Source organism: Copadichromis virginalis, linkage group LG8 (genome assembly GCF_057382275.1).
Source record: "Copadichromis virginalis isolate Kocher_CV1m ecotype Utaka linkage group LG8, C_Virginalis_male_GT1.1, whole genome shotgun sequence".
Classification (NCBI taxonomy): domain Eukaryota; kingdom Metazoa; phylum Chordata; class Actinopteri; order Cichliformes; family Cichlidae; genus Copadichromis; species Copadichromis virginalis.
The window spans coordinates 13944691-13957671 of NC_140625.1; the positions used below are offsets into that span (position 1 = coordinate 13944691).

Here is a 12981-nt window from a genome sequence, read left to right on the forward strand (position 1 = left end):
AACATGCGTAAATTCTCTCTTTTTTTGCACCTGAGAAACATGAATCTAAACGTTTCGCAGTGAGTGTCTGTTTGGGGTGAGAGCTAGGGGATGGATGAGTGGGCACAGCTTTTGAGCTGTGTTTCTTGCCTCCAGGCCACTCTATGTGGGGGAATAAGTAGAGTTTTACCACCCCACCCCATCAAATTAGGAATACTTAGAGGTGCTCTAGTCTTCCACTCACAGCAAGCGATGAGAAAATGAGTGGAGAAAGAAGTGTGAACCACATGAAGTACATTTGTTTGCGTTATAGCACAAAGGGACAAGAATAAACGTTCGTTGCAGCTCTGGTGGATAGAAGTGGTATAATCTCTCCATATTAGAGCACTGAATATGGTTTCTGGGTTAGGCATATGTTGGTTTTGTAGAGATATGGTGCGTGAGAGTCTTATTTAACCCCTGGCCTTCCTTCCCCATGGTTCCAGTAGGAACTGATCTGCTGGAATGTAAACAGTAATGGATTACAGTTGGGTCACTATACCCAGTGCACAAAGCCACAAAACCATGGGAAGAGCAATTCATACAGCTTGTAATAATCAGGATCTGCAGCACTGTAACTGACATTCAGCTGAATAGCAACCCCCAGTCATAAAGCTTTCACCCAGTGTGGTACATTTATAACAAGAATTCCCTTGTTTTTGTTTCTGTGTGCAGAAATGGGGACTTTGTGGGGATTTTTTCTTTTTTGTCCCTGTTGTGTCCTAGTTAAATTCCCAATTTTGCACTGAAGATCTTATCATTGCTCTGACTTGTTGGCTGATAAAGTTTCACTACAGTAAGAGGGCCAACTTCGGTAAGCATTGTTGCTCTGGCACAACCAACCAAAAATGACAACACAGGCCTGCCTGATTTGAAATTTCATAGCTTGATGATGGAATTGGATGAGTATATGCTAAAGTCATTAAAACACAAACAACAGGCTCAACAGCTAGCTTACAATAAAAACAGTCACACAGGTCTGAAGGCTGGTTGGTGGTCGCATAGCAACCACCAGTCATTAAGGTACAATTTTTGTTCTCGCGACTGGTTGGCTGTGCGTGAAACTGATTCCTAAGGCCCCAGACACACAGATTTGGAGTCCTGTAAGTGATGCTAGGTTTCAGTACACCTGGGAAGTGGTGAGTGTTTGCAAACTTCCATGCAAATGCTGGGAGACAAAGTTTTTAGTGCAGCACTGTCTTTGTGAATGATTTCGCCTGACGATAGCCAGCATGATGAAGTAAGGTCATGCTTCAGGCCAGCTCACAAGCACAAAGTGCTATGTGAATAAGTGTGTTAATGAGAGCATGGGGTTTTTAAATAACACACCACTCCTGTGCTCTGGTTCAAAGTACTGTTTTTCCATGAAAACATTGTTCTGTAGAAGCATCATCATCCTAAGACAACAGTGATTTGTCATTTGTAGCTTTATGACCTAAGACACAACTTTTTTTTTTCTGTTGATGTCTCTTATTGACTAAACAAGCGTGATGCATGTCAGCCTCTCTCTCTTGCTCTCGCTCTCTAAGATCCAGTTAGTTTCAGCTCATTAAAGGCAGTTAATCCAAGTGAACACACACACACTCGAGTACCACATCTAGTTGATGTGGATAGAGTATTTCTTTCTTGAATATCTCTATGTACCTATTGGCCACTTCAGTAGGTCCACCTTGCCTCGATCAGGCTGAACCATCTTTTTTGGGCCTTCAGAAATGCCTTCATACCTCACAGCATAGATTCAGCAATATGCTGGCTTTGATATATGTTTGTAGCTCACTCGTTCTCTCCACCTTTGTCTCTCTGTCCATGGGAGATAATCGCAGAAGTGTTGTGCGTGAAAATATGTTTTTGTCATTTGAAGACAATGGGTCCTATTGTTTAAAATCTTTTTGTCACTTCTTCACTTCACAACTCTGAAATGCTTCTATGAACATCGAGTGAAAACAGTGGTGATTAAGGCATGACTCACAACAGAAGACTGTCAGTAACCACACTGGTTTCTTTAGGGAGGCTTTAATCTATGACCCAGTCTTCCAACCTCGTAGAACACCCGACTCGCTTGCTTATTCCAGCCTGTGTTGTGATTGCTCAGTGTGTTCAGTAAAGATACGAAAAGATGCATGAGCACTCTCCAACTGAGTGCTGACATGCAAGTTTGCTATTACCAAGAGAGTATGACTCAACTAAACTAAACACGGTGAAGGGTCTTAGGAAAGATGGGCTAGGCTGCATATTCAGTTAATATATTACCAGTCTTGCTCTGTGTTATGCTTTTGGCCTGAATTTCTCCATCTGTATTCTTATCTTTGCTCCTTAGTTTTTGTCTCTGTCTTAGTGACCACATTGTTCTGGATATGGCGGATATAAATACTCTGAGACATTTCCTTTTCTTCAGTCAGCAGTATCCTGTAACTGGCTCAGGACCAAGTCTGTCCTCTAAATATTAAACTCGTGGGCTTAGCCTATCTGTGAGCTGCTATCAGTTACTTTTATTTGTGTTTAGTTGTTTCATTGACTAATATTAGTTGTTTTCTCTTAAATATAAAATGTAATTTAAAGTTTTATATTTTCATATCTTCTCACTAGCTTCCCTTTGTTCATAGTGATTGTGTGTTCCACAGCCAGATGGTTTAATATGCCTGCAAATAATGGCGCTGAAATTACTGTAGCGACAAAAGATGGACTTACAATTATGCCAAAATATATGTCACTCACATCCCCTTCACAATTGCTAGAGGGGTAGGTTATGTGTAAGCTATTATGTAAAGTAGCAAACACATACTTTTATCTTTGCAAATTCTGAAGTGAAACACTTTTTGTTTTTTTGTTTTTTTTTTAAAGACACTTTGCTGTTGTAGTTGTGAACACATTTTGTGCCACTGTGTCCATATTGGTACTGGTAACCTTAGTGCATCGCATGGTATTCACGGTTAAATGCCTTTGTGTGAGAATAGATTATAATAATTAAGGTTATGCAGGGTGTTGGACTACTGTTTGTTATTTCATGGACTGTGTGGGATTTTGGGCATCAACAGCAATGATGGTGTTCGAATACTGATTTAGAACCTCGCTTACCATGGCAGCGACCTGAACTTCGAGTTCAGGGCATACCATAGTGATTATATTGGCGTTCACTGTTTTGTGTGTGTGTGTGTGTGTGTGTGTGTGTGTGTGTGTGTGTGTGAGTGAGAGTGAGAGAGAGAGAGTGAGAGAGAGAGAGACTGTTGACAGGATCATTAAAAGTGTGCCAGGTCTCCATTTTGTGTTTATGTGGGACTTTAGCTGACTGTGACTTTGCACTTTCTTTCTTGTGTCATATTTCTCTTGGCGAATGTGAAGGTTTAGTTGAATTCTGGTTGACTGTGGACGAGTACTGTGCCGTGGTGAAAAGTTTTCAGAATATCCTTTTACCATCCTTCGTTTCAACCCTCCCTCAGTCACTCTCTTGTACTTTTTAATGATTTCCAGCCATTCATTAACCAGAAAAAGGCTTATTCCTGGAGGATTTGGCTAAACAAGAACTTCACTTATACATTACTCAGTCCAATTTACTTTCCCGTCCTTTTACCGCTCACTTATCCTGCCACTGTCTTGTATCTCTCTCTTCCATTCCAGCTCTGTCTGGCAAATAAACTGTTTGTGCTGGGGGAGAGCAACCACCAGTATTGTGTAACTTCTTTTCCCCCCCTAAACCCCTCCCTGCTCTATAAAGCCAAACGGGGCCTGGCAGACTGCTCGCTCAGTTTGTTCTAAACACCAGACCAGGACACTGACAAAAGATTTCATTTAAAGTATCAGGGTGAGAGGTTAGCTAGCTCCAAGACGGGTGCTAATAAAACAGTGGGAAGGTCTGCATGTTCAGTGGTGGTGGCGCAGGGACACTGGCAGGCAAAGTGAAAGTAAAAAACATACATTTAAAACCAAACCAAAAAATGCTTCCCAATATATTTAGATTACTTTTTTTGGGCTAGATACATTTTGGACACACGTTTTAAAATAAACCTCCTGTAACTGTAATTTTTGATTTGGTTAGCACCTCAGTTGGAAGTTCAGTTGTAGGCTAGCCTTAGATTTGAAGCCATTGCCTTGGGATAGCCTGTAGTGGCCACAGCTGCAGTTGAATGTCTTTCAGAGACATGACAGGTGCAGCTGTATTAGGTGACCTTTGACCTTTTGCCTCAACATGGTGACCCAGCAATCCTGTCACCTGTTAATGTCAGGGCTTTGCAGCAAAGGTATCTTTAAAAAGTGCAGCCTCAGAGCTGCGTCTGGTCACTGCTTACAATTACAGGATAAGAATAGGATTCATATGTGATGGTGCACACTTTCAGCTTCAAGTATGTTTGATATACAGGTGAAAATGTCTCCCAGTAGAAGTTTTTACTTATGTGGGCCTCTTTTAATGAGTAGCTCAAGCTTATAAAACCTACATTACGTGGAGTTGAAGATTTTGGCTTGCTGCTAATTGTTGTTGGGTGAGCGACTCTCTCTTTAATAACCTGCTCCAGCTTCCTCAGGAGCTGGCCCAAAATTCCCTTTTCCAACAGCCGTGTTCTGGCTTGCTTCCAGCGATTGCACCCTCAGTGTGGTCCTCTCTCTTCTGTGCTTTCTCTCAGCTTTAAGGCAACAAGCACACACCTTCTTTGTAACTTTAGCTATCAAAAATGACTCATGGATGCAATTTTTAAAAAGTTCTTGTAATACAGTACTTATAGCTTTGTGGAAAAAACATGTTGCCTTCATCATCAGTGAGCAGTTTTTTATTTTATTTTTTTGTTTGTTTGTTTGTTTTTTTTAATTTTTTTTTTAAATTATGGCTGACTGTTTTGGCCTGTCACAATGACCAGATGGTGCTTTAGTTTTAATGGTGTCTGGTCCTAGAACGCATAAAGAAATCTGGAAAGTTTTGTTACCTGATGAATCCTCGCTTCGTTGCTTGAAATTGTTGTCACTGCTGTTTTGATTACGCTGCTTTTCATCCTTGTAGGGGAAAAAAAGCTAGCTCCACAGTTGATGTATTAACTTAATTAAGTGAAGAAACATTTTCCTGTGCCTCCTCCATTTTCCCTTCCATTCCTTTTGGCTTGATGGGCAAATTCTGCCTCGACTGGACTGAAGAATTATTTGGTATCTCCCTGCATGTCTTCTGTAATTTCTTCATAGAGCTGACTAAGGTGCAGAAACTAGCTGTTTAATTGAGTTATTTGTATTTATGAACCTTTTCTGTGACTATAGAAGTTTTTATTATAGACTGCAACAGCATCAGAAGACCAAGCATAGAACGGGTACCTTTTCACTTTGGCCTACTTTCCAAAGTGCTGTGTCAGTGCACTGAATGGCGTGCAGCAGCATTTCAGACAGTTGTGTTTGGAGGCAACTTGTAATCTTATAACAAGTGCTGTGTTTTTGCATTGGAGCCAAAAGCTGACCACAGAACTGTGGCTTTAGGGTTTACTGTGCTAGAAGTTAGTGATTAAGATCATTAACATTTAAGACTAACAATGGATAATAGCAGTGTTGCAAAACAGTCTTAATGCGCTGGGCTTCCAGCATTCATTTGGGAGAGTAGCTGTTGGAATGAATTTAGGCTGGTGGACTGCTTGATGAATGTGTTTTAGGATCTAACTGCGGCACTGATGTGACATGCATTTGTGCATTCAGCTCCCAGCCACCCAAGATTTTACATAAGGTCAGTTTCCTGTCTCTGTGATCCACTTTGCTGACAGGAGCATGTGGCACAACAAAAAAAGCTTCTTTACAGTCTTTGCATTCTTTGTTTGTCATCCTATTACTCAGACAAACAGAGGTATCTTTTAGATGATTTTGTCTCAATGTCAGTGGGAGTATGCAAAAGGTGCAAAGTCAAATTTAATAAAATTTGGTGGAGATTTTGTTATAAAGTTGGATCACTTTCATTGAAGGTATGACATGAGACAGTGGACTTGGCAGAGAAAGCCCTTCTCGGTTAGAGATTGGTATCGTAGAAACCAATGCAGTCCCTTCACACATAGGGTAATTATTTGGCACCGTCTCTACAACCTCAAGTGAAGGGTATAAACTGAACAGATAAGCAGTGAGTAGACATAACAGGCTCCATTCATAAGTCAGGAGAAGGAGTGAAGACGGCAAGGAGCAGATGAGAAATTATTAAATAATGATTTTTGACACTGAGATGATTCAGAGAAGAAAGGGGCAGCTTTCACAAAGATTATTGGGAGAAAAAGAAAAGGTGTTATCTGTGGGTAAACACACACACACCCTAACAACAACTTTTTAGATCTTACAGCCAAGGCAACATGACACAACTCGACTGTAGCACCTGTTTCTGCTGCCAGCCCATCAACTCTGTCACCACTTCAACATAGGCTGACAGATTTCTCACACTCTGCCTTTTGCTGCTTTTTATTATGTAGTCATTATTACAGGCGTCACACCAACAGCTCCTGGCTGAGTGATACTGCGTTACCGTAAATGCCTTGTTTGACTTTTGTGTGACTACATGTGTTTTTATTATTCTATTGTTGGCTTGCCACCATAACGGGCAGCCGGAGATCAGGTTCACATAGTTGTAGTTTACTGCACTTGATTGACCGATTGCAATCATAGCCTGCATTTGAAGAGAATCCTGCTGTACTAAGCAGCGGCAAAAAAAGAAAGGTCTTCATCATCACTTACTCACCCTCATCTTCCTCCGCCTCTGCATTCGTCGGCTGCTGGCCTCCTAACACAGCATTAAACCACCCACATTCTCTCACCACTCTCCATAAGAAGAGAAGCGCTGCTGCCACCCACAACCCTCTCTGAAATATCTTCTACAAATATGTGTGAAATGTGTGCTGTGGTTTTTCCTTTGCTCTTGTTCATTTTTTTTTTTTCACATAATATTGTGTGTTAGCGCTGTGTTCTTCCAGCCTCCGCTGTAGCTCTGTTGCTTCGTTACCGTCTGAAAGTCCAGAATGCATACCAGTGGGATGAGGTGTATCTGAGAATGCCTGACAGGACTGCACTTTATAACACATGGTTTATTTTGATTATTGTTATTGTTTTAATCCATCTATATGTTTAGCTGGAGTACAGACCTATAGTGGATATAGTAGTGTTACAGAGGGGGCTGTTACTGTGCCTGCTGAAAGCAATCTTAATACGGAGTTAAAATGACCTAACCGAGAGGCTGTTGGACTTGATGATTGTAGTGTTGCCTGTGACACATCTCTCAACTCTATTTCCTAGCCTGATCACAATGTATATCTGTTGTTGTATGATGATTATGTGCTTGGGAAGGAGGTGGTTTGATGGTCCTCTGCAGCACAGCTAAAGGTGACTCCCATCCATATAGCACCTGAGGATATTTCCCTGCAGCTGGTTGTTGGCTCGATTACTGGTATCAAAAAATGTGTGTTTGCTCCTGTTGTTCTCAGTTGCTATGGAAAAATTTATCGCATAATTGCTGTTATTTGTAGCAAGCAGAGGATGGACCCTGAAGAGACCTGATTTCAAGCTTTTGCACGTGAATCAGGATGAAACGGCGCCAGTTCATCGGCTTTTCTTTTGGCTCCAGTGTCTGAAATGATCAAACTAGAATAGCTTTGGATGCAGAATAAAGAAGCCTGCTGGTACATGTCTAAAGACGAGTAATGTAACTCAAGAAGTGAAGTCATAGCATTTGAATTTGTCACCACACAGGATGGCAGACAGAGTGGCACCTAGTAACCAATAACAGATGTTTCTAATTAACGGACAGGTGTTCGTAGCTAACCTTGGCAGCATATTTAGTTGCAATTATGCTGATTGTGAGAACTTGACTGAATGTATTGGAAAATGTATTGCAACTTGTGACTCACACAGTATAATGCAATTTACCTCACAATCTTCGTGAGTCATTTTCAAACGGCCTCTCGCTTTCCACGAACAGAAACGAGTCAATCGAACCCAAAAATGTTGATGGCAGAGGACGAGAATTTGCTTCGCAATTGGAAAAAAAGAAAGCGGACCATCAGTGAGCTGCCAAAAGAAGCAAATATTTCTCCCACTGTGTCATAAGGGAGAATGGGCTGTTTTGCTTAGCTGCAGAATTGCAGTGAGCAAAGGAAGCCCAGGCACAAAGATATGTATGGAACTCACTGATTACCATTATATAAACAGATGTGGTTTCTAATGAATACCACCATATTGCCACACAGCATCTGAGCAGAATAGTGCATCCTGGCTGCGATATTGTCAGTGGTTTTAATGATTAGCACCCCCTGTTCTTTCCGACTGTACAACTTGAAATAGTTGCTGTTGTCTTTAATTGTTTTCCTCAATAACCTCACTTGCTGTTTTTGACTGCGTAAGCACTTTCACGCTGATGAAGTTATCTACAGTTACTTGGATGCTGTACTAGTATTGCTCACAAAGTCAGTTGTGGAAATCTGCACATATCTCACACTCCCAAATTAACTGGGCACAAAGGGAGGACCACCAACCAATTTTCAGCCATTAGTAGGAGGATGTCATTGGCACTTTCTTCAGTGCTAGCTAACAGATGATTATTTTGAGGTATTGATTGTGTTGTAGAATTATTTAGTGCTCTGGCATATAACGGTAGAAGTTTCATATTATCTTTGCTTGGAGGCTTGGCAAGTTTCAAATGTTCACACAAATGGTGCAGTCATTTCCAATAAGTGGACAACTTGCCATGTTTGAAGTTCACATCCTGCATAAATAAGCTTAAATGTTAGGTTATCAGAACAAATTGTTCCTTGGATACTAATCAGTACTCAACATTACTGTTGTGTTGAATATTAATTATCATCACTACTGATATGAACAGAGCTGTCTTCACACAACCCCTCCAGCCACTAGCAGCTGAACACACGAGCAGTGTTTGAACAATAAGAAAACTGAACAGAATATTTTGAGGAATTTCAAGATTTCAGTAGACCATTCTGTGAAAGTGCTAAACCGCTTTGATAACCTGGCCAACAAACATGTTAGCCTTTTAACTATTAGTGATTATCCAATAGGCACAAACCCAGCCTCAGGGGCTCCCAAGCTTATGTGCTATCTTGTGAGCTAGTGCTAGTCCAAAGCCTGCATAAATAGGAAGGTTGCATAAGGAATTACATCCTGTGTAAAGTCATCCGGCTGTGGTCACCCCTTGGGATATTAGGGAGCAGCTGAAAACATATATGTAAAGTGTATATCGCCCTACAGTTACACTTTGTAGGTATTTCTTTGCCTCTTTTTTTTTTTTTTTTTTTTTTTGTGCTACATCCGAAATCTTGAAATAGTATTGTCTGATATTATAGTTGTAATTTTTTGCCCCCATGGTATCTTCAATGGTATTTTCCTGGGTATCTGTATCGAGTTTGAAATTCTAGTATCCAACCTAACACATGCACATATTATACTACATGAAAATGTACTACCTGAAGTATCCAAAGTAAAAAAAATGCTTCTGTCTCTTGCTTTTGCATGACATGAGCAGTTTAAGAAGGGAGTCTATTTTCATAACCTGTTAATTTTAAAAATTGAGCCAAACCTGAATTGCCTGTGAGTAAAACAAAATCCTAAAATTGGGAAATTAACTGAATTAAATGAATCATACATTTTCCAGTACAGTAGCCTTGCATGTATCTAATCCCACAGTTTACAGTGTTTATAAATGATGCGACTGCATAGTTTTCATGTAAAGATTGTTATGACAGCTTAAAATTTTTACCTGCAGCTGCTGATTCAGTATTCACATGCTAGACTGGAGAAATTGGATCTCTCCCTGATTTGTCCAGCCTCCCTTTGGGACTCTGTTCAACGACTCCCATGGAGTATTTCCACTATTGTCTAAGAAACCTCAGAGACAAGAATAAGTTTATGCTGGCTTCATAATTTTCATGCTGTGACCACAAAAGGACATTTGTTTGGGCCTCTTGTCTCCCGGTCATTTCCTTATTGAGGGTTAACGGGAGGAGTTGCTCTGTGGACTGTTGCGACTGACAATCCTACATTATGTGAACTAGTGCTGATTCACAAAGGATTCATTGTGAAGAGCGGTGGCCCTGGGAGAGTGGAATGGGTCTAGGTTAGGTGACAGAGGTGTGGGTTCAGGGGCCTGGGGCTAGGGGCTAGAGGCACTATGGCTGGACCAAAGTGGGGGAGTGTATGGTGCTCAGCTGACACAGTGCTGGAGCTGGGAGGGGGCACATGTGTGAGAGGAACCCCGTGCTGGTCGCCACACAGCTCCAGCAAACATTTACTGTACTCCTACTGCGCTGCCTCCTACTACAGTCAAAGCACTGAAATCCCTCTCAGAGGTGAGCTGCTCTATGAAAATAGGTTCCTAATCGAAGCTGCTGTCAGTCTGATTTATTTTCTGTGTTCATGAGAATCCAATGCAGTGCTTATTAAACCAGGGCCTTAAGCTGCTTGTACAACTGTTCCCAGAATCAGACATTTTTTGCCGTTTATCCTCTTCTGACTCCAGCTCAAGGACAAGCCCACATGTGTGGTGTACTCTAGATTTGTTTACACAGACAGATGGCCGAGCAGTCCAAAGTCAAAGTCCACAAAAGCCCTTTTTATTTTATTTTTTTTCCTGCTGCACTGCTGTTCTGCTTGACCACTAGCTCAAGACCTTAATCTCCCTCCTCTCACCCTCTACTGGTCCTCCTCTCTGTCTTTTAAATCTTCAACGTCTCTGTGAGGGTGAGACCAGGGCTTTCAGGTCAAGCTGACTCCAGCCTCTCTGGCTAGCCACTATGGACCAGGACTCAGTCCTTGCCCAGCTGTCCCAAGGGTTGTTTACATGGCTCTGTGTCAAGTCCGGCTGTTGCCCTGGCCTCTCTACTGTCAAAAGCCCTTCGGTTACAGGCCATTTTAAAGTTGTTGAACCAAAACAATGTCCAATCGCCATTTTTATTGCATGCATACACCACATAGATGTTAGTCTTGTTAGACTAACCTACTGTCCTCCTGCTCCTATTTTTCAGTGCCAAAATTTTGACTCTTACAAAATAGAAAGTGGTAAAAAAGTGACAATTAATAGCAACAAAGTAAACGGGGCCTCTCATCTTCCCTCAGGGTGGCGTTACCACAACTGTGGATTTCTCTGTCCACATTAGAGGCCATAAATGGGCCTCAATTGCTCTCTTACTGATAGGTTACAGTTAAGCTGCACTATTTGGGTCCTTGATTCAGATCTATTGGATCACTACGTGGCCTTTTAATTTTCTCTCCCTTTCCAGCTCTCTCGTAATGAGTGCAGATTTGCTGAGGGCTGTAATTTATCATCTTTGGTCTGCTACGTTAAAGCTTGCGGATCCCTGCATGTGGGGTTGTTTTAGTGAAGCTAGAGCAGTTGATAGAATTTTAGTGTAAACTTTGTCAGTTTGCTGTATTTTGTTTTGCTAGAATGCTGTTTGTTTTATTGTATTATAAATCCCTTTACATTAGTATGCTTTGTCTGTCCTTTTTAATCCCTTATTTAAAAAAAAAAAAGAGAGAACTTTTGCATTTGTTGTTCAGTTGACTTGAAATTAAAGTTCATGGGGCTCCACCAAGACCATTTAAGCTCAATAAATGTATGATATTTCTAAAGCCAGTGAGCAAAACGATTTAATAATCGTGATCTCAGTTTTTTCCAGAAAAGAAAATTGTAGATATTTTTGTCCTAAGCTAGTAGAACAGATTAGATACGCAGTGCTCACTTACTTGATTGAACAAATTTAAATCCCTCAGTCAACATAGGATAGGATTATTCTAGCTTTTTTTTTTTTTTTTTTTTTTTTTTTTTTTTCAGGGCTCGTGGAAGTCATTTGGAGGTCAGACTGAATTAAAGTCGGGTGTCAGAGCTTTGTAATATTTCTGGTTGCTTTTGTGCAGTTGTTTGCCTTCTTTACTGTCTTCATAAGAAAGCAACTGCACAAGTCTTTTTACTCCTTGGTGCTCTTAGAAAGCCATGATTTTTACAACACTGTAGATGAGTAATGCAGTGCCATTGACTGGTATAACTAGATTATATGATCTTAGTCTGTATTCATTGTAAATAAGCCGTGGTGCATTTAAAAAGCTGTTGTGTACTTACACAAACTTCCATTGAAACCCTAAGTCATTGTACACAAAGTGGTATTATTCAGAAAGTCCTGTGGTCATGATATTTATTGCTGACAGATGGCATCCGTGTCAGTCTGCATAGCTGTGTTTGCAGATCGCGGCGAGGCATCAGACAGCGAACCACGTAATGAACCTATGAACTTGTACTGTAACAGGCACTTCTTTCACAGGACCATTCATGCGGTTTTAGTGCAGTCAGTTGAGTTCATTTGAGAAATTTGTCATTCATTTTTATCTTATTTTTGGGTACATGTGCTTATTTAACTTATCCTACAAATAAAATTGCACCTTCACTAAAAATGTAATACAGGCTTGATTATTGACTTCATAACAGTTTCATGCTGATAACATCAAAGCTGCAAAGAACTGCAGTTTTTCCTCTTGTAAAATCATGTTTTTCCTAGAGCAGTGCTGCATATGTAAGGCAATTATGGAATTAACGCAGTTTAAATGCTTCGACGCATATCTCAAATCACAAAATACTGAAAGTGAGCCGTGACAAGAACATTTGCGTTTGCACAGACTGTTATATTAGTGTGCGGCATGCCAAGCTTGGCATGAAATTTCATGCTGGGGCGGATTGTGTGAGAAGGCAGACCATGTGGAGGGATTTGCAAGCACGTCTGTTAACTTTCCCACTTACCACTTTCCTCCCTGTGCCTCTTCAGCCCAGCACGCTTCCCCAGGGTACAATCAATATGAACCAGTGTTCTGACGTCATCGACGGCGAGTCCAGGACAGGTCAGAAGAACTCGCTGTGCATCCTGACCCCTGAGAAGGAGTACTTCATACGGGCCGAGTGTAAAGAAATCATCAATGGGTAAGACGTAAAAACCTGCTATCATAGTACTCATAATCATCTACTATATTAGG

The 12981-nt window shown here is 41.0% G+C and overlaps 1 protein-coding gene across 3 annotated transcripts in view; it reads left to right on the top strand.

Moving 5' to 3' along the window:
* Positions 1-12981, top strand: part of mpripa (myosin phosphatase Rho interacting protein a) — a 53576-nt gene that overhangs the window by 11911 nt on the left and 28684 nt on the right. For all 3 annotated transcript variants that reach the window (XM_085465986.1, XM_085465987.1, XM_085465990.1), the window contains exon 4: positions 12777-12928. In XM_085465986.1, the coding sequence (XP_085322112.1) occupies positions 12777-12928 (152 nt within the window). The remainder of the gene's footprint in view (positions 1-12776; positions 12929-12981) is intronic.